Source organism: Choristoneura fumiferana, chromosome 3 (genome assembly GCF_025370935.1).
Source record: "Choristoneura fumiferana chromosome 3, NRCan_CFum_1, whole genome shotgun sequence".
Lineage (NCBI taxonomy): Eukaryota > Metazoa > Arthropoda > Insecta > Lepidoptera > Tortricidae > Choristoneura > Choristoneura fumiferana.
Genome location: NC_133474.1, coordinates 13,577,326 through 13,604,218, shown reverse-complemented (window position 1 = coordinate 13,604,218; position 26,893 = coordinate 13,577,326). Strand labels below are relative to the sequence as shown.

At 35.5% G+C, this 26,893-nt stretch overlaps 2 protein-coding genes and 1 pseudogene across 3 annotated transcripts; all 3 read right to left on the bottom strand.

Annotated features, from left to right (window-relative positions):
* Positions 1–36: 36 nt before the first annotated feature.
* Positions 37–21,476, bottom strand: LOC141426665 (serotriflin-like). Of its 2 annotated transcripts, none has more exons than XM_074085754.1 (6): positions 21,374–21,476; positions 13,466–13,557; positions 8,006–8,139; positions 6,284–6,429; positions 3,948–4,142; positions 37–399 (listed from the first exon to the last, which is right to left on the bottom strand). In XM_074085754.1, exons 2-6 carry the CDS (start codon positions 13,554–13,556, stop codon positions 168–170), a joined length of 798 nt encoding a protein of 265 aa, XP_073941855.1. In that variant the 5' UTR covers position 13,557; positions 21,374–21,476; the 3' UTR covers positions 37–167. The 2 variants fall into 2 exon arrangements, with proteins under 2 accessions (XP_073941855.1, XP_073941854.1); XM_074085753.1 differs by lacking the exon at positions 21,374–21,476 and adding an exon at positions 18,442–18,735 and having other exon boundaries at positions 38–399.
* A 1,484-nt stretch (positions 21,477–22,960) lies between these two features.
* On the bottom strand, positions 22,961–24,678 carry LOC141426229 (dynein axonemal assembly factor 6-like). The gene is made up of 3 exons (XM_074085078.1): positions 24,440–24,678; positions 23,963–24,168; positions 22,961–23,401 (listed from the first exon to the last, which is right to left on the bottom strand). Exons 1-3 carry the CDS (start codon positions 24,534–24,536, stop codon positions 23,144–23,146), a joined length of 561 nt encoding a protein of 186 aa, XP_073941179.1. The 5' UTR covers positions 24,537–24,678; the 3' UTR covers positions 22,961–23,143.
* A 536-nt stretch (positions 24,679–25,214) lies between these two features.
* On the bottom strand, positions 25,215–26,824 carry LOC141426228 (probable 26S proteasome non-ATPase regulatory subunit 3; annotated as a pseudogene).
* Positions 26,825–26,893: the final 69 nt, after the last annotated feature.

Here is a 26,893-nt window from a genome sequence, read left to right as displayed (position 1 = left end):
TTCGAAAGGACCGAATGAGAATTGTTTTAATTTTATAAGTGTATTTCAACATAATATTATTATACTTTAAGCTATTTAATGTTAATTTAACTATAAAACTTAGTTCACACGTAAGTCATAAAACAAAGTTTAACAACCACATGACATACTTAATTAATGAGTTTAGCTTATACAAACGGATGATTCTTGTAAATCTTTGTACCGCACGAGCAGGTAGCATTGCAGACTCCTTCCTGGCAGAGATTCGGGATGTTCATGGCTTTAAGCTCGCCACAGTTGGAGTAGTGGTCTTTGGCATAACAAGGGTTGTTGCAGAGGCCAGATACGCAGTTGTTTGGGCAGTCAGCGCATGGAGAACCAACTTTGTAGGGATATTGGATTATATTGTTGATATTACCCCTGAAAAGAAAAAGTTTGTGATGTACTCGTATGCAAGTGTGCTTTCCTAAAGTACCAACTCATTTTTATTACGTGGTAAGATTAGGTAAAGTCACCTGCATTAATATCTGACACATTCTACCGGCTCCAGAAATAGATTCTTATCAGATATTTATGCACGCTTTAATGTGTTAGATATTGGTATTTGGTACTGGTGACTTTACTACGCACTTAACTCGGTACCATAAAAAAACACAGAATAAATAAAATTACAAGACAAAATTAAGAACGATAGATATTTTTATCCAAAAATATACCTTTATTTATCTTTATATTTACAATGACTAAGTTAGGCCGATGATGATGATGATGATGATATTTACAATGTGGGAGTTTCGGCGAATAACGTTTGGCAACCTGTTTCATTACGCAACTTTTCATTACCCAACTGTTTATAATTTTTGAAACAGTAAATATTTCAGGATTTTTATAAAGAAGAAAGAAAGAAAGAAAGAAAGAAAATACATTTATTCGGAACAGTGACAGAATAATTACATAAAAGAAAGAGAAAAAAAAACCGTGTTACTTTTCACGAAACGGACCCACCTCAGCATAATGCTGGCTCAAGAGCTGGCGCTGGTCTTCCGGTGGGACCGTGGTATAAAACTAACCTTATCTAACCTAAAGGGTTCTACACGATGGCCCTTAAATAAATTCTGAAATATTTACAGTGTTAGAGTTTGCCAAATGAAAAGTTGCGAAATGAAACAGGTTGCCAAACGTTACGTTGCTTAAAGGCAGTACCCGAAATAGAAAACAAACCAGTTGATAAAATTAAAAAGTATGCTTTTAGGGTATCGCACTTAGTTGGTGGAATTTGTTGTCCGACTGTCTGTTCATCTGTCCAACCGTCCGTCCGTCTGTCAAGAGTCAAGACCCTTTATCCCAGGGACTCAAAACTATGTCAAGCTGAAAATAATATCAGATACTCAGCTTAGGTCTGCTAGGTACCCCTTTAGACTTAGAGCAATGAAGAAATTCTAAGTCAATGTAATCAAAAGCTATAGTAATTAAACAAGGAAACCTATATGGTACCTACTTCCAGCTGCCCTAGAAACTTGAAAATTGGTATGAAGGTAGGTATTTATATAGCTTCTTTAAAATTTCCTCTTCCTTCAAACCTTCAAATATTTTTTCGTATTTTAGCTACCAAAATGCGTAGCAGTTAACAAACCTATAATTGTGGCGTTATCTGGTAAAAGGTACCTTGTCGTCGGTTCTAGTTTCCGAGATAATCGCGCTTGAAGTAAAATGTCGAAAAAAAACATTTTTTCTTTTTTTACTCTATATTAATAAGCAGGGTCTAAATTTTAATTTGACAGAGACACAAGTTTTTAAATCGTTTTTTTATGAGTTAAAACATCCCTTAAAGTTTAGTAAGAAAGGTACCTTATTGTCGGTGCCGCTCTTGAACGCTTTCTGTGCGCTCGGTATCGGTTTGGAAGACGTGTCGGACGTCGGTACTTTGTCGGCGCGTCATCATCATCATCATCATCCTAGCTTATACGTCCCAATGCTGGGCACAGGCCTCCTCTCAGAATGAGAGAGCTTGGGCATTAGTTCCCACGCGGGCCCATTGCGGTGCTTGTCGGTGCGTAAAAAACGTCAAGAATCATCATAAAATGCGTTTAATTAGAGTAAGGTAAATTAGAGTAAGGTAAATCATCAATAACACCAGGGGGATTGCAGATGCGTTGCCAACCTAGAGGCCTAAGATGGGATACCTCAAATGCCAGTAATTTCACCGGCTGTCTTACTCTCCACGCCGAAACACAACAATGCAAGCACTGCTATTCACAGCAGGATTAGCGAGCAAGATGGTGGTAGCAATCCGGGCGGACCTTGCACAAGGTCCTACCACCTGCTGGTCTTTAGAGATTGATTTATAGTAATAATAATAACGATTAATAGTTACAACTACAAATCAAAAGCATTTTTTTAGATCTTATTCTTAACTATGTCACTAAATAATTTATTGAATCAGGCGTTACTTTGCGGAGGTCCATATCAATGAACTAAAATAATTTCCTTGCTCACCCGCGACCTTACGATAGCTAAGCTTATGCAAAATATGCGTGTTATGTCACTAAACATTTTACGTCCGACAATAAGGTACCTTTTCAAATACGTTAATCATTTAGTGTGTTGAACAAAATTATAGGTTTTTGGTAAGAGTTTTAATACTACAGTGTTCTTAAATTAAGACTATTAAAATTAATCGTAAGTTATTAGTCGTTTTCAAATGATATCACTTCATAATCACTAAATATTTTACCACCGACGATAAGGTACCTTTTAGAAAATATATAGTGATTGTACCAACTTTTTACTAAACTTTACCTTGAATTTTGAGACTGAAAAAACTAGTTTTTTAAGATTTGTTGAGTTAATTTGGTCTCATTTGGCTATGTTTTAGCGTACTAAATATAAAAGTTTGTTGATTTTGACTGTTTAATTACATTTATAAACAACAAAGTTATTTTTGTTAAAGTATTTTTTTTATATAATAAACAACGTTAATTCAAAACGGAGTAGTTTTTATTTAGTGTCCATTTACGCATAATATTTTTTCCTTCGATAAAATCCAATGGAAATATACTATAAATAGAAAAAAATGTAAAAAATCCATCAACCTTTTTTTTACTTTATGCACTTTGGCAAGGTAAACTATAGGAAAACCGTTGTCCAATTTACAAAATTGTTCTTGAAACCTGAAAGCCCGTACAATCTACTCCTCAAATAGCATGTCATCTATGTAACTTCCAACAATAACATACTTTAATTGGGTGTATAAGTTTGAATTCAATTTTCTCATAATCACCTTTTCTGGCTTTTGAGCTTCAACATTTTTAAAAAAAATATCTATTAAACCTACATGCATGTTTCTTACATGGTTCGATAGCTAAATATATGTAGATTATGGGGATATCAATAACTCGATACCGACAACAAGGTACCTTTTCCCAGATAACGCTACAATTGTTTCACATTTAACTCAAATAGTTTCGGAGTAAACCGTTTGTTGCATAATAATGATGATGCAGTATAAACCTTCTGCGTTTTCGCCATTTTGGCTAAAGAACCATGAAAACATCATAATTAAATTTAGATGTCCCACCACATAAAAGTGCAGTTTTTAATACTGTAGTAGATCAAAGTGGGAACAGGACCAAGAATAATACACATACTAAATTCCGTAATAATAAGATACGCGTAAGATACATATCTGTCCAAATATAATGTAATGTATGTAGTATACTTAACTAAATATAACTGCAATGTACACCTACTTCATGTTTTGTTAAGTTAACAAAAATTAATACGCTTTACAAGCGTTTATGAATAAGAAGTTAAGTTAATCAATCAATTAAGTGGGTTACTGTAAGTCTAAAATAATAGTAGAGGTTTTATGTCTTGCTTGTATATTGGCGTTTCTCACTACAAACTTATAGAGTAGTAATAACTAACTTCGTGAAATTGGCTTCAAGTGGCAATTTATATGGACTTACCCAGGGCAATAATGACACACGTAATTATAAAATTGGCCCCATGGACCGCCAAGGCAACGGGCCACACCGCAGCCTACTTTGTGACCTGTGGCCCACACCATTTGCGTATAGTGACCCACTGCTCTCAAGTTCTTGATGGGAGAACCGTACGTGAAGTTCTGGTACTCCAGGAACCAATCTTTGATTGCGAAGAACCTGAAATAATTCACGGAAATAAATAGTCAGAATAAAATTATTGCGCCATTTTAACCGCGAAATTGGTTTCGCAGAGTACTTAACAAGTCAATTTTTGCAAAAAAAAGAATCTAGCAGAATGACATAATGACTGACTGACTGACTGAGTAACAACTAACGTACAGCCAAAACTACGGGGCCTAAATGCTAAAGTGGTTAGTCAGTTGGTTTTTCACTCTAAAAAAATACAAACTAAGCTACCTAATAAATATTATTTGCTTTAACAGAGACTATCATAATGATGTAAATAATTACATATCGTAAAAACAACGCCTTCGCAAAATCAGAAGTTGTTTTTTGTATCTTCAGATGAGGTGTAATTATTAAAAGGGTTTCTATAGGTTGAGTGTGTCTCGGGGTCCATTTATATTAATAGTCTAGTTTTGCCAATTTCCAACTTTTACTTCAAATTCATTGATATAAAACAAATATCAAATTGGAGCCCTCTCAGATACGCGGATCGCAGATACGCGGTATTTATATGTAGGTACTATGTATGGTACTCGTAGATAAGCGGATTTACACTATTCGTGACTATTTGTCGAAAACGTTCCCAATTTTGGGCTTCATTATTATATGTCTGCGTGGACCATTTACATTTTCAAAGACGATACTGTACCTACTCTGACAACAAAATTAAAATGTCACTTAACCGTTCCGTGTAGTTTCAATACAGAACAAGAAATATGCTGACTGATTCATCAACACCCAGGTTAACTTTTGGATCTAGATCATTTTCCGAAATTTACACCAGTTATTTATTAGGAGCTTTGTAACAAAACAGAAGCAGTGACCGCAAGCTGGTCTTTAAACAAGTGATACTAATGACTAAATTAGCGACGTAATTTCTAGATAAAAAAAAAACAATACTTTTGTAGAGCCAAAATTGTTTAAACTTATCTAGATTCCAGACTCAATAAGTAAATTAAATGAATACTATGGTTTTATTTCATTATTTGTATTACGGAATCCTAATTCGAGTCATTGAAAAAGACAGATGAGGTTTTAAATAGCGTTGGTAATGGATGGAACTGTGAAATCTATAATTAAGTACACACGAAATTACTATTATTGAAATAGTGTTCATAAAATCGTGACGCGGAGACTTGTATAGCCACGGGACGAGGAAATGAAGTGGATAGCCACATAAAAAAACACCAAAACAAGATAATTTATTGAGGGTTCATTCAAAGGTGTGCACGATTAAGTGGTTCAATGTAACCTTGAATTAAACTTTTTTTTTACTTTGTCACGCGCGCCTGCCTTGAACATGAATGAAGAATTTAATAGAACATAAAAAAACATCAAAAATAGATAGTCAATTAATATTAAAAAAAGATGTAAGTAGGTTAGGAGAATAGAGTATTAACATGACAACATGAGTAGCTAAACTGCTAATCGTACCTAACAAAAGGTTAACTTACTCGTAAATAGTTTAATTCGGCATTTTTCTATAAATTATACCTATATTATTTTAATAACTTTTGTTCGATATGGTTTGTATTTGAATTAAAACATAAATATACCGTTTAATGTCTACGATGTTGGACAAGATTGTGTTATATTTAAAATGTTTTGAAAAATATTTACATGCTACCTTGGGCCATCTTATCAAATTAATCTGGGGTTTTGATAAAAAACATAAATATTTTTACTATTAGATATACTCAGCGGCACAAAACTTGGCCCAGTCTTCATACAAAATTACCTTTTACTGCAAAGGTACATTTCAGGGCCTGGCTTTTTGTTGCTCAGTATATACCTATTATGTACTGTATACTTGTTCAGAATAAACCCTTTACACGTATTACATAGCTAATAGATAAGAACAAGTTGTGCTTCAGTATACCTAAAGCGTTTACATGGTTTTATGTTAGGTATCACAAACATGCTTCTCTTGTTACTTGTCTACAGAGTCCAGGTAATTGTGAAATAAATAAATTTTTGCTTTCCATTAATTTTAAGTTCAATTCTAACGAAATATTTTCCATACAATACTACTGCCCGGAGTTTCGCTTTAATTAACGACTTTCAAGCCTTTTACTGTCATCTTATTGCCTGCACTTAATAAGCAAGTGTACTATAAAGAAGATTATTATTACCAAGGTGTCTTCTGTGCCGCCACGAACAGGTTTTGACCGCAGATGCCAAGATGTGGTACGGTGTTTTCATGAGCTGGGTTATGTTGGAGGAACACACAGCGTTCCGCATATTGCTGCGCCTGCCGAGCCGCACCCGCGTGCCACGACTGAGGATGAGTATAATATTGCTCCAGTATATTGGGTATGATTTTATGATTTGCACCATTTTCCGAGTATGAGAATAAAAAAAACATCAACAAGACAGCCTCTAAGTAGATACCTACATCTTTCTCAAACGAACAGCTTCAGTGAAGGTTTATCTAGTAAATAGATCGGATATACGCTGCCACTCAACGATGTCCGGCCAGATCCGACCAATTCCTTGAACCTAAATTTCCACTGCCTTAACCTCAGGCAGTTACCGGGAACACTTTTTTGCAAGTATTCTAAAATTAAGCGCCCAGATGCCATCTTGTCGATGAAATAAAGTGATCTGACAATGTTCAGTCTGAAATGGTTTCTTACCTAATGTGAGTAGGTAATGAGAATCTTTGCAGCATGTTAAAAACTAACGATTTTTTAATGCATTTTGACAGGCTTGCGTTTTATCTCAATCACGTTTGATGGTAAGTATAGGTCTGAGATTAAGCACTAGTCAATACTGACCTATAACTCCAACCTATGTTTATCTAATTCAAAGACCCTTATTGATGCATTTGAAAGTTACGAAATATGAAGTAGGGCAACGAATGTATAAGAAAAATATTGGGGAAAATTTATAAGGGTTGTCGTTCGTTTGGTCTACATGGTATTAAAAAATCCTTTACGATTATTTATCCCACATTAAGACTACTGATTACTAGTAAAATACATGTGAAAAAACATATTAATTTGAAAAAAAAGAAAAGTTTTGTGTGGAAGTTGATTTACAAGAAGAGTTTACCTCCGTTCAAAACATTTATTTATTTTTGGATTTCAATACTTTTCCACTAGTAATCAGTACCCTTAGTGTTTGTTAAATTATCATACAGGATTTTTTACCACTATGTATATTTTAATTGTCTATTTATTATTGCATTTTATTAAAAAAAATACATTTATTGCCACATTTAAAAAGAAATACAATAAAATTAACAGAAACACAACAAATAAAACGTAAATTTAGAATTACACAATGCCAAAAAAGAAAAAACAAAAAACAATACAAAAAAAACAACGACAAACAAGTTACAGAGATATGTGGCAATAGGCTGTCGGTCGAGAAAACCGGTGGCGCTGATTTTCAGCCTGCGCCCGTCCCGCGGCACGTTTTACAGTTATAACCATGTTATAACACGACACGACAAAAAATACACAATTATAACACGTACTCAAGGGAACTTTAATAAGAAAAAGGGGCAATCTGGCAATTATTTTCTAAGAGATACTCGTAGCAGTTACATCCCTAGCGAGTTCTTGTGGATTTTGCGGTAGTATCCGTTTCCATCTAGGCTCCAATTTGCACTGATATTACCATCCTCCTAATTTTTTCTTTGAAGACCGGAAAAGACATTGGTTCGCAACTGGGGAGGAAGATCGTTCCATATCTTAGAGGCACGGACACCAAAACTTCCTCTAAACCCCACGAACCTGTGTTTATAGGGATGATAACTTTGCTGCCGTGTAGCTCCGGATTTAATATTTCTGTTCTCGAAATTAAATTCGCTCAAAACTGTAAGAGGCCACAAGGAATAATTCACTTACCATCATCAACATGTTCGACGCCGAAGGCCGAACTTTTGAGCGAAAAAAATTATGGTAGAGCACTATCTTCCGTCGTACTATTTCTCGTTGAGGAGTCAATGCATTATCAGGTATCTTATTAGAAGGAAAAAGCGCTGAAATAGAAACAAAAAATATGTTGAAAGGTTTTTTTTATCAGCGTATCTACGAGTTACAGGCACGTTTATCTATACGAGTATAGGTAATAGTGTAGCTAGTGGACCTACCGCTTGGCGTATGTGCAGTTACACTGGCTTTATTTGGCTTTTTTTATATACTAATATCATAAATAGGAAAGATTTGATTGTTTATTTGCATTGAATAGGCTCCAAAACTACTGGACCGATTTAAAAAAATCTTTCACAACAAGAACTTGAAGGCAACAAAGAATCACAAAAAAAAAATCGAAAAAGAAACAAACAAAAAGTAATAAAATTTAGATATCAAAAATAAAAATTCAAAACCAAATAAAATAATGACAATAATGAAAACAAACAACACGAAACCAAACAAAAGACAAAATAAAAATAAAATAATCAAATATTTCAAAAAAATACAATAATTCATTAAAATAAAAATATCCAAACTTCCATACTAATATACTAATTACTAATATTACTAATATTACTAATTACTAATATTACTAATATTACTAATTACTAATATTACTAATATTACTAATATACTAATATACTAATACTAATTACTAATATTACTAATATTACTAATATTACTAATTACTAATATTACTAATATTACTAATATTACTAATTACTAATTACTAATAATATTATATTATTATATATATTATTATATTATTATATTTATTATATATTAATTACTAATATTACTAATTACTAATTACTAATAATATTATATTATTATATATATTATTATCTATATATATAAAAGAAGAAACTGACTGACTGACTGACTGACTTATAGATCAACGCACAGCCCAAACCGCTGGGGCTAGAAACTTGAAATTTGGAATATATATTTCTTAAAAGATATAGACGCGCACTAAGAAAGGATTTTTCGAAATTCCCACGGGATAGGGAAATATCTAAATTTTTTTCGCTTCTTTGTTTGTAGTCGAATCTCCGAAACTATTGAGCCGATTTTAAAAATTCTTTCACCGTTAGTAAGCTACACTATCCTTGATTGACATAGGTTACTTTTTATCCGGGATAATGCAAAATTCCCGCGGGATAGAAAAAAAATAATTCAATTTCGGAGCTAATTTAAAAAAATCTTACATATAATGTGATATGACTATCTCCAAATAACAAAGGCTACTTTTTCTTCGGGAAATTACAAAATTCCCATGGGATAGAAAAAACTGAATGCAACTTCGGGGATGATTTTAGAAATTCTTTCACCAATAGAAAGCTACACTATTTCTCATTAGTATAGACTACTCTTCTTCGGGAAAATGCAAAATTCCCGCGGGATAGAAATAAGTGAATTCAACTTCGGGTCTGATTTTAAACGTTCTTTTACCAAAAGTAAGCTACAGTATTCCTGATTGACATAGGATACGTTTTTCCGGGAAAATCAAAAATTCCCGCGGGATAGAAATAAGTAAATTCAACTTTGGCTTTTAAAAATTCTTTCATATGATATAATTGACTATCCTCGATTGACATAGGCCACTTTTTTTTCGGAAAATCCAAAATTCCCAAGGGATAGAAAAAACTGAATTCAACTTCAGAGCTGATTTTAAAAATTCGTCCACTAATATAAAGCTGCACTATTGGTGATTGGTATAATATAATCTTCTTTGGGAAAATGCGAAATTCCCGCAGGATAGGTAGAAGTAAGTAAGACAATCCAAATTCGGAGCTGATTTAAAAAAATCTTTCACTAATAGTAATCTGCAGTATCTCTGATTGACAAAGGCTGCTTTTCTACAGAAGAATGCAAAATTCCCGCAAGATCGAAATAAGTAAATTCATCATTGGGGTTGATTTAAAAAAGATATTTTACCAATTGGGAGCTACATTATCCCTGATTGGCATACGCTACTTTTCTCCGGGAAAACGTAAAATTCCCGCGGGATAGCAAAAAGTGAATTCAACTTCAGGGTTGATTTATTTATAATTCTATACCTAGCTCTAACTGAACAGTACCATGACTGGCTGACTGACAGACAACGCATAGCCAAAACTACTGGTGCTAGAGACTTGAAATTGGCATAGATAAAAAGCAAAACACGCTAAACAAGCAAAACAAGCTAAAGTAATACAGAGGTGCACTAGGGAAAGACTAGCACTTAGAAAATCCCATGGAATAGGAAAATATCTCAACTTTGTTTGTTTCTTTGTTTGGTGGGGGTAATCTCTGAAACTACTGAGCTGATTTCAATAATTCTATTACCAATAGAAAGCTACAATATCCCTGATGGACAGACTTCTTTTTTTTTAAATGCAAAATTTCCGCAGAATAAAAATAAGTGAATTCAATTTCGGGGCAGATTTTCAAAATTCTTTCTATAAGTAATAGAAGGCTACAATATGTCTCTCATCGACAATTAAGAATATTAAAATAGATCATAACAGTAATTCATGTCCCGCGGGGACTTTACAATTTCTCGAGATACAATCCTATATCGTGTAGGAAGTCGCCGGCAAAAGAAACGCGTAGTACTTTAACGTTTTTAACGTTTGAGCGAAACAGGGTTTCAGAGTTGGTACGAACTATGAATGATTAATTACGTATGTAGGTTGATTTTTAAATTCAAAAATGAGCACCATCTGTCTAAAACAACGTCTTACTGTATTTATATTTCCATGTTATCCTCCGAAAAATTAATCAAAACACGAAAAAAAGGATTGCAGAAAGTAAATGTATGTTAATTGTTACCCCAAATTTAACGCGAGCGAAGCCGCGGGCAAAAGCTAGTATTATTATATTTATTATATTAATTATATTATTATATTATATATTTATTATATTTATTATATTTATTATATATATTATATATTATATATTATATATATTATATATTATATTATATATTATATATTATATATTATATATATTAATATATTAATATATTAATATTAATATATTATAAATGCGAAAGTAACTCTGTCTGTCTGTCTGTCTGTCTGTCTGTTACGCTTTCACGCCTAAACCGCTGAACCGATTTTGATGAAATTTGGTACAGATATAGAATAGACCTTGTGAAAGAACATAGGCTACCTTTTATTGTGAAAAAGAGGCTTTAAGGGGTTGAAATAGGGGATGAAAGTTTATATGGTGGAAGTTCGTCGCTGTCAAAGATAAAACTATGAAACTTGGCATTTAGGCACTTAATAAGAAATAAGTCTATATTTGTTTGAGCTTTTTTGAAAATTCGACCCTTTGAGGGGATGAAATAGGGGATGAAAGTTTATGTGGAAGGTCGTCATTATCGAAGATAAATCGATAAATATTTATTAAACTTGCCATTTCGGCACATAAAAAGAGATAAATAGATATTTGTTCCCACGTTTTTTAAAATTCTTCGTGTGAGGGGGTGAAATAGGGGATGAAAGTTTATAGGGAAGATCGTCATTGTCGAAGATAAATCGATGGTTCTTTATGAAACTTGGCATTTGGGTACGTGATAAGAGATAAATAGATATTTTTTCGCGCGTTTTTAAAAATTCTTCCTGTGAGGGGGTGAAATAGGGGATGAAACTTTATATAGAAGATCGTCATTGTCGAAGATAATTCGACGGTTCTTTATGAAACTTGGCATTTGGGCACGTGCTAAGAGATAAATACATATTTGTTCGCGCGTCTTTAAAACTCTTCCTGTGAGGGGTGAAATAGGGGATGAAACTTTATATGGAAGATCGTCATTGTCGAAGATAAATCGATGGTTCTTTATGAAAATTGGCATTGGGCTACTTATAAGAAATAAATAGATATTTGTTCAAGCGTTTTTGAAAATTTTACCTGCGAGGGGATGTTAGCAGAGGGGATGATGCAGTGTTAGTAGAGCCTTCTAAGCTCATAGGCAAAATGTACGCAATGTGGGGACATTTTAGATGGCGTATTCACATAGACAGTCAGACATGAAAAATTATGATTTTAAGATTTTTCTTATTAATTGTGCTATTTATAAGAGCTACCTTTATGCAAAATTCCAAGTTTCTACGACAGCCGGAAGTACCCTATAACTTTTTCTGTTAAGTTTGGAAACACCTTTTTAATGACTGTAGCTTTTGATTGCCTTGACTTAGAGGTTTGATAGACGGACGGACGGATAGCAAAGTAATCCTATAAGAGTTCCATTTTTTCCTTTTTAGGTACGGAATCCTAAAAAACATTTGCTCCGGCGCTTTTCAAATTTCAACCTATTCACTTGAAAATATGGGGATGAAAGTTCTTAAGGAATTCCAAACAAATTACTACATATAAGTATATTTATCGGAAATATGTGTAGCTATGCTTAGTAAAAATGCCGTCTTAATTATAATCCTACCCTCCTAACTTACAATAAAGGACGTAAGGTGTCAAGAGTTCACTATGAAGAATTAGTCCTTTTGTGTTGGCAGGGTAGAATACACGTCGTATTGCTAAATTGTAGCTACCCGCAAAATATTTATGTTTTACCAAAGGACATCGGGTGGGTGGATGGATGGAAGAACAAAAAAAAATAGTTTATATTTATAGCAATGTATTAAAGTAGGTTATTTTCGGTAAACCGTAGAAGTTTCTATGTACTATTATTGGCAGAATAGGTATCCTAAATAAATTAAATACTTCCCAAAATTACTATTCCACGCGGACGAAGTCGCGGGCAAAAGCTAGTTCTTTATAACTTTACTCTTTTTTAACCCGATGCAAAAAGTAGGATGTACTTATATTGTGCGTGAGTGTGTGTGTGTATGTTAAAATTTATAATTTCTGAATTTTTTGTCAAATACCCGTGCGAAGCCGGAGCGGGCCGCTAGTGTTGGATAAAAATGAATAATAACTCAGGTAAAATTACAGTCAGCTTCAGGGAAAGGTTCCCTGTCAGAATAATGGCATGACCATATTAAAAGGAAGGAAGAGTTACTTCTTTCTGCAATTGACTACCTATGTATACCATACCCTACGGGTCTCGCATACTCCGGACATGGGTAGGTATATAAAGGTAAGAAATTTTGTTATGTATGTAGACCAATGTTTTGCTTCAAGGAAGGTAGCAATACGATACGTGAATGCACAGACCTATTCTGTACGTGAATGGAACAAGAATCAGGTTCCTTTTGCGCACAAAATCGTCATTACGAGAGACTGATGCGCTTATAAAGAGAGTGTGAAAAAAATAACAAAAAACAATCAATACTAGTAAAATGTTCTAAATTTTAATATTTTTATTAGCGGCCAGTTTTTTCAGCATGAAGGTTTGTTTTACTTTGCCAGCGTAATTATCTAAAAATAAAAATAAAAGTATCTTACGCCTTTTGCCCCATATTTGCACGCTCTGCAAAACAACCATGGCGTTGAGAAGAATTACTATACAAATCCATAAGGATATTCGAAGACTCATTCTGAAAAAAAAACAAGAATAGAATATTTACATTTACATTTAACTAATGATATCTCTTCAGGATTTAACATTGGGATCCCTTGTTGCTCTCTGTCTATTTTCCGGCAGTCTCTATGTGAAACAGTATATACGCTTTTAACAGTAATTTATCCAATACATAATACAATAATACATATACAAATTAATTAAAAAAATCTATAAGTAGGTACTAGCTATTTGTATAACCTATACAAAGAGCTAATATTGAAAATATCCTTCTTTTGTTAACGAAGTTAAATAACATAGGAAATCTACTTTTAGTATTTAGATACGCAGTTCATAAAAATTTTCACGCATGCTTTTGATATTGAAATATTTACTTTCGTTAACATTTCGTTGTGTAAATAGGTATTACCTAATCGAAATGTGTTTAAAACACGGACTTTTCTTCTTCCAGTGCGACTTCATTATTGAATAGGTACTTGATTAGCTAAAAAAAGCCGTGGTGGCCTAGTGGTTTGACCTATCGCCTCTCAAACAGAGGGTCGTGGGTTCAAACCCCGGCTCGCACCTCTGAGTTTTTCCAAATTCATGTGCGGAATTACATTACCACGAGCTTTGCGGTGAAGGAAAACATCGTGAGGAAACCTGCACAAACCTGCGAAGCAATTCAATGGTGCGTGTGAAGTTCCCAATCCGCACTGGGCCCGCGTGGGAACTGTAGCCCAAGCCCTCTTGTTCTGAGAGGAGGCCTGTGCCCAGCAGTGGGACGTATATAGGCTGGGATGATGACTTGATTATCTCCTTAGATTTTGTTGTGTCCATAGAGAAGTCTAAATGACCAGCATACAATTTTATCATTGTATACCATGATACGTAGTAATGACAGTAAATATACGGTCAATACTTGTACGATCAAATAGATGACTCCTAATTTGTCCGAAGACTCATAAATCGGAATCAATGCATCAACCCGAAATTTTGCAAATTTGTACCTACCTACGTTAGAGATAGAATTTCGCTCACTTCGTGAAGCTATCTCGCTCTTATGTGAAATAAATACCTCGGCCAAAATTGCGGCGTGTTAGTTCTTTTGTTTTCTTTCCAGTAAAGGAGTAACTTTAGTTAGGTACTGTACCTGGTAATAAGTTTATTGTTGCGGTTCAACGACAATGAACTTTCTTTGCATTTGCGAATAACTGCAGCAAAATGGTGACTCACGCGCAGTCAATAACCGTAAATCACTGCATTGTTGTAGGCAGCCACTATTAAATTAATGTGTCGTTTCTAAAGCTTTGTCTATACATTGATGTAGGTAAATAAATAAAATAAAATAATAAATATCATGGAACACCTGTCACCAATCGACCTAGTCCCAAACTAAGCAAAGCATGTAGGTACTATGGGTACTAGGCAACGGATAAACATACTTAAGTATATAGATAAATACATACTTAAATACATATTAAACATCCAAGACCCGAGAACAGCATTCGTATTATTATTATTTATTGATGTAAGTAGTTAGCATACTATAGATTTAACGAGGCCTGTGTCACCAAAATCAGTCAATATTTATCATTTATTCCTGTTTAAAACCACTCTTTATACAAATAATTGTTTTCTGGTGTAAAATAAATCTAATTTAAATTCCATAAAATTAATATGAAATTTAACTTTTTTGTGCACATTTCGTGCTAAAATTTGTATAGAAAATCAGATCACGTAACAAGTACCTAGGCCGGAATAATTGAGCCACTTGCCACTGTTCTTAATGTAGCTGTTGATATACATAGATACCTACTAGTAGTAAGTAGCTACCTAAATATTTTCAATACTAAAGCAAAATAGCATTACACGGTCAAATTATAAACAGTGGCAAGTGGCTCAGAAATCCCTGTGCACAATTTGTACGTCCGTACTTATTTACTTCGCAGAATTATTAACATTGTTTACATTTATAAAGCCACGTCTGAATAATCGTGTGCAAGTTTAGTAACCCTGAACTGTAAACAATACATGCGAGTATGAGCTTTTATGTTTCAACTAGCTCACTCCGTCCGCGTACCGCGTACAAGTATGAAAAATATTTTAAATTCTATTCTCAGAACTACCGAATATACTCAAAAAAACATAAAAATCGGTCAAGCCGTTTCGAAGGACAAACATTTTTGACCTGTGAATTTTACATATTAAATAGAAAAATGTATTTTTGATAATCTACCTGTATGGTTGTATTTATCAAATATATGTGAAGTTCCTGTGATTTAATTGTTTTCTAACACAACAGACTTATAGTAAAATAGGTACCTACCTACCTAAATTCGTTCAGTTCTTTCGTAAAAAGTATGAGATTTAAAAAGATCCATTGATTGTATTGTACTATTTTTATTTTAGTATAATTTTTACCTGTAAGAGTGACTGATATATTTTTATCGTAAATAATAACTTTTTTGTTTTTTTTTAGAGTGCCGTAGTCAACTACGAATCTTTATAGTTTCGCTATGTCTGTATTATACTTTTATATTATGTAGCTTCCACAATATAATTAATTTTTTTTAACTCACTTTTTGTCCGTCCCCTGACTGAATGCTCCTCTCATCCACTCAAAGGTTGACTGGTAGAGATCCCTTAAAGGGATAAGTTCCCTTTGTACATGTATTTCATTGTTTGTCATCTGTGTTTGTTTACTTATTTTGTACAATAAAGAGTTTACATACATACATACATGTCTGGTCTGTCTGTCTATCCGCGGCTAAGCTCAGAGAGCGTTAGTATTTAAAAAGCTGTAATTTGGCATGAATATACCTATAGGTACATCAGTCACACCTCGGATCACCGGGGTCACTGCAGGAAGTCGTCGGCAACATAAAGGGTCTGCTACGCTTCCTCCAGGAGCTAGGCTGGCATGAATAGTGCCTACAGCCTAATCACGCAAAATAGGCGCACTTCGACGTCGAGTTGCGGAAAACAGCCCACTAATACCTATAACCTATACCTATTTATCAGTCACGCCGACAGTGGTAAAATAAAAAAAGTAAAAAAAAATTTTAGGGTAGGTACCTCCCATAGACGTATTGGGGTGTTTAATTTTTCTTGACTAACCCTATATTGCGGGGTATTGTTGGATAGTTCTTTTAAAATGGGGTGTAGCCAAGACGATTTTTCAATTCAGGGATCTGTTTGCCAAGTTATTTAACTTTAAAGCGCAAATTTTCATTATAATCGAGCGTCCCCTCCTCTAAAATCTAAACGAAACGTTTTTTTTTATCAGGAAGTAGGTAGGTATATACCTACTATTTAATTTACGTAATAATCAAATGGACCGCGAGAGTTTCCCGAAATAATTCCCTCCTCTATAAATTTATTTGTCACAATGACCTGCGTATATTGAGCTATGAATTTGACAATGAATTAACTGAAATTGCTATTGAACTTTATGTTTATTTAAATGAGACGGCGCCTCCTTGTCAAAATATAAATGTTGAAGTTTATTATTATGACCAGAATTCTTTTTTAAGACGTTCTTTATGTAGGTACCTGATTATCATCATCCCAGCCTATATTCGACCCACTGCCGAGCACAGGCCAACTTTCAGAGTGAGAGTGCTTGGGCACGGTTGGGCCGTAGTTCCCACGCGGGCCCAGTGCGGATTGGGAACTTCACACACATTGAATTCCTTTGCAGGTTTGTGCAGGTTTCCTCACGATGTTTTCCGTCACCGTAAAGCTCATAGTAAATTTCAAATGCAATTTCTCAGATGCGACACACAAGCCACGAACGATCCTCTGCTTGAGAGATCCTCAAACCACTAGGCTAACAAGGCTTTTTAATAGAAATAGATGGTAAATGCGATTGCGAGTGCCCGGCCGTTAGACAATACAGCTACAGTTCATAGGTACCTATAATTTTTTTTTGTTAGCCTATTTTTGTGTCCCACTGCTGGGCAAAGGCCTCTCCTCTCTTGCTCCACTCCTGCTGCCTATCAAAGGCGAGCTCCCGCCATCCCACATTATAGGCATCCTATATACAATTAACTGCCCAAAAACATCTCTACAAAGAGTAGGTATCATAATCATCCCAGCTTATGTGACGTGCCACTGCGGGGCACAGAGCTCCTCTCAAAATGACCACTGGCCTCTCAAGCAGAGGATCGTGGATTCGAATTCGGGCTCGCACGTCTGATTTATACAATTGAAAAATCTGCCTACAACTCGTGTAATGTTCCTTTTTCTAATAGTATGGTACAGTGAGCAACAAAGATCAGCAGAAGTCAGAAAGACACGACCTTAATGTTGAGAAAATAAAGGCCTGTTTACATATTTTGACACTTCAAACGTATGTATATTTTTGTTGCTGACTGCATCATTTATTTATTTGTTGACATATATACATATGTAGATCGATTTCGTAAAAAAAAGTAGGATAGAAGTACCGTTTTGGCCACCTTAAGACCGTTTTTGGCCAGTTGACATTTGAAGTAATATATAAAAAGTTTATACTGAAACGAATAAAGTTTGTACTGTTTTATTACTATGAATTTATTTTAAACGTATATTTTAACAATAAATGGCCATAAATGGCACAGTGGCCACAAACAATACTTCTGCCCTATATTGATTATAATTTAACATACTTCTAATTCACACAATTATAAGTGAAGAATATTGCGTTGATTTCGTACCCGAAACTATGTCATCTGACATTCCCATTCATTGTTTATTTTATTATCATTATTTTCAACATACAAGAGCTTAATAATTATACCTAGTTAATGAGAAACTCCCAAACATAAAAACAATATTTTAGTAATAACATTTAAATAGGCAAATTTTTATAAACACTTTATTAATTTAAAAGGTAACTTAATATTTTCATCCTTTTAAATAATGCACGTATACTTACTTGTGGCTAATATAAAACACACTTTATAACACTAAACTCATGGATGATCACGATTTTTTTATATTTAAAGGACTTGCTAAGCTTTTTAAAACACTGTGCGCCTCCCGCGCACGCCCAAACCGGAGTAAATCAGGCTAGGTGTGTTGCGAATGATTGGCTACACCATTGTAAACACTATATTATGCATACCATCTCATATAGAAACGTACCCAGCGGTCATTATTATTGACCTTAACAATATAAGACTTTTGCAAAAAAACTCGAGAAACAAGCAAGGGCACAAGAAAAGACGTAGGTAAGTGATCATATTCGTTAAATTGCTTAGGTATAAAATATGTGGGTATTTATGATTTATACTTACGATAAGTTACGCATAGGTAGGTAATTAAGCAAGTTGGCGTTAATTAAAAGTCTGAACGGTACATAGTAACTTCAGTTATATCGACGTAAACAATAATTATAATAGTGCTGCATGTTTTGGTGGTAGGTACTTACTCGTACTTATTTATGGTCAATTAAACCATTGTTTTAAACACTTACCTAATATCTTTTCATAGCGGAAGTCGTGAATTCCATATAGGCATTAAATACACAAATATAATATTTTATGTTGGCGTCTATCTACCTTTAATTTGATGCGTAACGTATCAAATAAAAGAAACGACTACGAGGCCTACGAATGTTTAGTAGTGTAGCATCCTGGGGGAAATATTATTAGGTAATAATAGATCGCACCTTTAAAGTTAAACTGAAATAATTCGAAATTTTCTCATTTTAAAATTTAACCATAATGTATTTTATTTAAAGTTTATTTTGGAAATGTGAAATTTCGAATTATTTCAGTTTAATTTTAAAGGAGCGAGGCTTTGGAATATTCCTATTTGAAATTACTAGAACGAAGCAGAACATCAAACTTCGTTCAGCGAAAATAAAGCATTTTTTTATTTTACAGCGTGTAGGTACCAGCATTAATATCTGCCACAGTGGAGCGTGCAAAAATATCTGATACGTCCTTCCGGCCCTACAAATAGAGATATTTATGCACGCTTGTTGTGTCTGATATTGGTGCTAGTGACTGTACAAGATGTAAAAGGCCTGGAAGGCCTTGACCTTCAAAGTCAAAGCCAAAAAGTCAAAAGTCAAAATATTAGCTAAGTATTTATTTAATTTAGGGTATAACAAGCATTATTTAATTTATGAATGTAAAAAAAACTATCACCGGTTCGGAAAAACCTCTGTTGAGAAGAATCCGACGAGAAACTCATCTTTACAATATCATTAAATGATATTGAATACATCAGAAACATAAAACAACTACATTTTTAACACAGTAGGATCCTACATAGATTCGCTATTTGTAGTAAGGGATCACCAGTGCGGATCGGAATTATTTCCAAATGTCTTCATTATAATTATCCTGTATTATACGTCCCAATGTAGGGCACAGGCCTCCTCCCAAAACAAGAAGGCGTGTGCTGTAGTTCCCACGTGGGCTCAGTGCGTATTTGGAACTTAACACACCATTGAATGTCTTAGCAAATCTGTGCAGGTTTCCTTATGTTTTCCTTTACCGTAAAGCTCATGGTAAAATTCTAATGTATAGGTAGAGTCATTCACGATGACGCGTGCCGTGGTTCTTATTAGGTACAATATCATTAATGTCTAATTTTGACAAAATCAAGCGTCTTCGTGGATGGCACTAGATATACCTACGCATGTAAATTACAAAAATTCAGAGGTGTCAGTCCGGATTCGCAACTATGTAAATAACCATTAGGCCACCGTGGCTCTATCTTTAAGTACTCTAAAGGGAACTTAGTTAGAATATAAGTATGTAGGAAGCTGGCTATGTAAGTACCTATGGAGCTGAAGTGGAGATCGATGGGACATTTGGGAAGATCACTTTGGGAAAATTGAGCATCCATCTTCCGAAGATCCACTTGATTTTCCAAGATGATGCTGTTAATCTGACTGGTTAATATTTATAAATGAGAAAGCTTGTGAGTAAACAGGTATGTGTGTGTGTGTGTATGTCTGTTAACTCTGTTACTCCTTCACGCTAATACGGATATCCACATTTGGATGAAATTTAGTATGTAGTCAACTTCACTGAACGTCTGAAATAACACATATAGGATGTATGTAATTTATGTAGGTATTCCCAAGGAATCGAGATAAAATCTCGAAATCTTTTTTGCGTGATTGTCATCATTTTCATGTCAGCCGAAAGACGTCCACTGCTGGACATAGGCCTCCCCCAAGGCTCTCCACTCAGACCGGTCTTGTGCTTTCCGCATCCACCGCGATCCCGCGATCTTAACCAAGTCGTCGCTCCATCTTGCGTGATTGTGTTTTCAATAAATACCATGATGTTACTTTTATGAATTTAAACTTCCACGGTCATTTTTATTTGTTAGGTAGAGTCATTCCAATGACGCGTGCCGTTGTTCTTATTACAATGTCATTAATGTCTAATTTTGACAAATCACACGTCTTCGTGGATGGTACTAAATACATATACGTCGAGTTCATAAACTTGTGAGGAAAAATTTGATCAAAAATATCTGAACACGACTCTATTGTTAACGGCGTATAAGCTTCTTCAGATATTTTTGATCGATTTTTTGCTTACAAGTTTACGAACTCGACTGTATTCCATATTTGGATTTGGACAGATTTGGATGATATCTGTTATGTAGATAGATAAATGGATAGATAGATGGAAGTCTGAAATAGATACCTAGGTAGGTACTACATCGATAGGTATTTTACTTTTTATTCCGTAGCTTATGCCCGCGACTACGTCTGCGCGGATCTAGGTTTGGGACTAGGTCAATTGGTGTTAAGTGTCCCATGATATTTATTATTATTTATTTATTTATTATTATAGTAACCATTACAAAGTTCAATATGAAAAGTTTATTTTACTTACAAAAGTAGTTAATCTCACTCGTATCCGATCAGGCAGCAGTAAATCGATGCACGAGAAATTTCTTTAAATTCAAACCAGGCTCAGAGCAGATCTATAAATTCTATAAGGCATTCACACCCAGCTCTTGGAGCAGTCTAAATTCTATACTGGAGCATACTATTTAACTTACGTGTAGGTGAAACAAAATGGCGGGTTATATTCTCACGGTATGATTCGTTCAATTAAAACCGGCACTCGATTGTAATCACGTCTCATCAAGAAATTTAAGCCTTGACATGAGCGGAGCAGTGATTATTTTCAATAACAGAGTCATTCTATTTGCGTATAAGGACGAATTGAGTACCTATTCTGAAGCCGAAACTCAATTAATTAACATTTATTTTGACACGTTTAATAAATAGCCAGCCAGTGCTGCAGTGTACACTGTCTGCTGAGCCTATGGTTTGTAGAGGGAAGTACTTAAAGTAGATACACTTAACAAACTTTTGCGGGGGAAAAGTTGGAAAAGTGTCCAGCTTTAAGCGGTAAAAAACACCGACCCAGAGCGTGTCCAACACACAGGGTAAGGAGTAGGTAGCCGTTACGAAAAAATCAAGTAATAATTTCCTAAAGATTTTGTACGGAACTTTGCAAGTAATTAATCGTCTTTTCGACCACGAAATAATTTTTAAAGACCAACCTAACAATACCTCATACTATAATTACAGCTTTCTAGCACTAACAGTCTCTAAGCCATGTGTGCGCAGTGTGCGGGTGTGTGTGGATGTCCATAGGCAGCGGTGATTGCTTTTCTTCAGGTGACCCTCCTACTCGTTTGCCCCTATTATATAAAAAAGCTAAGCCGCGGATGGACGAACAGACAGGCGTAGCGAAACTATGGATTCCGTTTTGCCATTTTGTCTACGGAAACCTAAAAACAGTCCCGAATCCTCTTCCCACCATGGCGTCACCTTATACCTTGTGCCATCCACGAAGACGCGTGATTTTGCCATTACTGTCGAACTATGTGCCACACGTTGATGCGAGTTAAAAAAAATATTTTCAATTTCTGTTACGTGTATAGAGCACACCCTATAATTATTTATTTATGTAATTTAACTACAAAACTAAATAGCGGCTTTGACAAGACATCTGTACTCCAAATTTCATTGATATACATCTTTTAGTTTTCGAGTTAAATGCCTGTGACATACGGACGGACGGACGGACAGACAGACAGACAGACAGACAGACGGACTTGACGAAACTATAAGGGTTTCGTTTTTGCCATTTTGGCTCCAGAACCATAAAAAGTACCTACATACGTATTGAGTGTAACCAACGATTCTCAGTATTTTGAACTAATATAGATAGTTACTAGACCTAAGTTAAGAAAACATACTTAAATACAGATTATTAATACCACAAAACTTTATACTCAAAGCCATAAAACGACATTACCTATTTCAAAACTATCTACCTGGATAGGTTTGTTGTAACTTATAATATACCTACTTACATTACGACTAGGTTTAGTTTGGTGTGTAGGTACCTAATAATTTAGAAACTCAAAATAGGTGAGAGGAAACTTTATTGTACTCGTAGTACTAAGTAACAAACTATATTCAGCGGCAAAAATTTGGCCCACCCGTCATACAAAATGATCGATTCTGCATACATTTGAGGGCCAGATTTTTTGCCGCTCAGTATATTTCTACAGAAGCTTGTCACTTTAGAAAGTAGCCGCGTGAGCACCGCTTTTATTTCAGTAGTTTGAATCGCGTACTTCACCTAGAAATTTACATAATCGAATTCCCTTTGCAGTCTCAGCGTCAGCACCAATGTCTCCTCCGCAGAATCCCAGTTAGCTTTAGACAAATCAGGGTCTATTTCATGGGGTAGGTCCAACTTCAGTGCGTGCTGTGAGGAGTGGACAAAGATGCTGCTTCTGTCGACAGTTAACTCGGTGTTTTCTTTCTTGTCGCCAGGCAGTTTTATTCTTACTATGAGGTCCTCGCAACTATTCGAAGATGGAGTTTTTGGTCCGATCTGAAACATTGTGCAAAATAATTTGTTTGGATTCTAATAAAATAACTAAGTAAGTACCTACCTAACTCGGAGGTTCCCGAAGTGGGCCAAATGACCCCTAAGGATTCACGGGAGACCAGACGGGAGGTCCACGTCGGCGTGGAAAAAATGGGGTTTTAGGAGTTTTGGGAGTACCTACTTACCTACTGTAGAGAATGTAGTAGCCGCTGCTACCGAAAATAGTAAAACTTTGAATATTGGCTACGAGAAAAAAAGTTTGGGGACCTCTGAACTAACTTCAACTTTAGATCGGATAGGTAAATAAATTAATTTTACCAAAACACGTAATGAACATCTACTATATAATTAATTGGAAAATATTTGACTCGTAATACCTACAAGTTGTAAGTGATATAGCGACATCTACTGAATGACCTCGCTAGAACAGAAGTAGCACTATGGGCTCCAGAAATTGTTTTGCCACATTCAACGCCTTCCAGTAGAAGAATGATTCAAGCCTTTTGGTAACTTCAACTAGCAGTGAAGGGGATTAGAGTACAGTTAGTGACATAAGTAAGTCACCTGCAGAAACACGTCCTCCGCGGTCACAGCCTGCCGATAGCACATGGTGTATTCTGGGATCTTCCGATCGTCGATGCCTGCGCCCACGCGGCCTAACTCCTCCGCTTCCTTGGCCTCCTGCTCTTCGAACTCTTCGATGGTTCTTGGAGGACCTTTTACGGTATCAGCAGGAGGCAGTTCACCTCTGGATGAAGTTATCTCACACCCTGTTAAAAAAAAAATTGAGCCTTTTCCGATTCATTGTAGAAATTTAACTGGTAGTGTACCGTCCTACCTACCCTATGATAAGTAGATACCTATTAAATAGGTAAACAATAAAAAGTATTTTTTTAAGATATCTAAACGCCGCGCGGCCAACGTCGGCCATCCCATGCAAATGATAACACCATGTGATATAGATAGTAGGTAGGTAGGTAGGTACTAAGAATATCTATAGTACATGATAGTAAGTACTAAGTCATATAACAGGTAACTCACCTGATGAAATCATATCTTCACCCTGTAAAACCTCTGGTTCTGGAACTTTTAGCAGCTCCGCTAGTTTCTCCATAGTGTTTGGAGTAAATTCAACCATTTTGATGTATTATGTAATGTAGCCTGTTGTTAAATATGTTTGTTGTAATCTGTTTTTAAATTATCTTAAAATTCAGATGAAGAATGCTGTTACTTTATACTTTCCGTAATTGACAAAATTGTCAAGCAGTTGTTGCCAAGTAACAGTTGCTATAATAGATATTATACACTACTTTTTCGACAGATGGCACCACAAGCGTACTAGCGAGCCAAAACAAGATAATGATAATAAATCAGCGTGTATTGAGCAAAATATATACCCATAGGATTTGCGCTGTCATACATAGTTCATTCGCCATTACCTCTCATATTTCATTTTATAGAATTTTTTTACTGTACAACGGCAAAACCTACTAGACACTGGCAAAAATTGTCCTCCAATGAACAGAGCCATATTTTAAAAAAAAACAACCAACAACAAATACCCATAACCATAACTCCTACGCCTACATAACCACTGGGTATGAATGTTTCTGAACAGCTTTATAATGCTGATATCTTGATGGCAAATAGTGCTTGTGAATCACAAAGTACCTATACCAAAATGTAAGAGACATTATTGTGACTGACTTACTAAACAAAGTGAATTAAATTTCCAGTGATATGATAAGTACCTTGTCTATGTAATTAATTAATAGGTTTCTAACTAATGTAAAAGAAAATAAATATAACTACTCCAAATTTTATTAAAGATTTTATTCATTAGTAAATAATTTGTTTTGAACAGACAATGCTAGTTGCTACATTATTTGAATACATGAGTTTGTCATAATATATGAGGTTTATTTAAGGGAAGCCATCATCATCTTCTTCAGCCATCTCTTTAGCCAGTTCCAAGTCCTGCTGCTCCCTTTCACGGCGCTCTTCTGCACTCTCCAATTCCTTCCCATATGACTTAGGAGGATATCTCATAGCCTTGACACTCTGGTTGTGGAGATCTAAGCAGAAAGATATGCGCTGGTGGAAAGCCAGTTGTGGCTCCCTAGTGCAGTAAATGTCAGAACTCTCTTTGTTGCTCATGTAGCCCTTTTCCGGGTCCAAGGTAGCCTCAATAACTCCATCTCTGATAGCTTTAGCTACAATGAACTCAGCATCTTCTGCTGAATCCAAGCCCAATTTCCTGGCAATATCCTTTGGAGAAATCCGTGAATATGACAACCCAATTGAACGAATGGCAGTCTTGATGACATTCTGTCGTAGACGAAGGATCAAAGTGAAAGTATGGTCAGTACGGAATTGAGGACCAAAGTTTTCCACACCTCACTAAATCTTTGCAAATTTCCAAGTCTTACAGCCTGAGTGAGCTGGAAATATGGTGCCAGAGCCCTTCTCAATGGGGCTTGGCGGAATATTGCGCGCTCGGGGGATGTCACCCAACAGTAGCTCAACCACTATAGCCAACTTCTGAACTGTTTGACGGAAACCAACAGCAGCAGTCTGGGGGGCTTTTCGGAGTGCCTGCACCAAGTGCTTATGAGCATCACTATATTCAAGACGGGCTGCTTTTATTCTGCCAAGATAAAACAGAAACCTAGCCCACTCATTATTGCTTGCATTTTCTGGGAACACCGATTTACTGACCAACTTGTCAGCCTGATCATACAATGAATAATGCAGAGATAGTACGAAGCAGGCAGTTAATGAGAACAGCTTGTCCTTCATAGTCACTACGGAGAGTGGATGTGCGGAGGCGTGCATGCAATAGCCCCTTATTAAATCTAGTTTATTGGTGAGTTCAAACACCCGAGAGTGATAGAAATAACATTTAGCAGCAATCAGATCTAGGGTTCTTCTGTTTTGCGCTGTCACCTTGGTCATCAACTGCTGTGAGCACTCTGTAGCTTCTTCTAACTTATTAGTGTCCAACAAACGGAGTAAAACTAACAAATGGACATACACATCTACCTCAGGACCTGGTGTTTTCGGAGCGCTTCTAGAGCGCGGCGTCTCAATCTCGACAGCACCAGGCTGTGGGGTTTCAACGAAAGCAATCAAAGCTTCTTTGTCCGCATTTGAAGGATACAGTTGGTTAATAATGGCTCGTAAAACGTTACCATTAAGCTTCCTTCGGGTGTTTGGAAGGGATCTAAGTACTCTCATAGCGAATCTTGGTTCCTTAGACGTAACCGCTTTATCTATTTGCCTGAATGTTCCCGTAAATCTTGTACGGTAACAACATCAGCGTCCTTCTTTACTTCGCCAGCTTCTGCATCACTTGCCGCTGCGGGACTCTCCACACTTTTCATTTCAACATCTTCAACAGGTGCCATTTTATGCCAGCCCTGTATAAATTACGATTTTAGAATTTACAAATCACTAAACACAAGCCGTGCACAAGCCTGACGAGACAATTTCTCC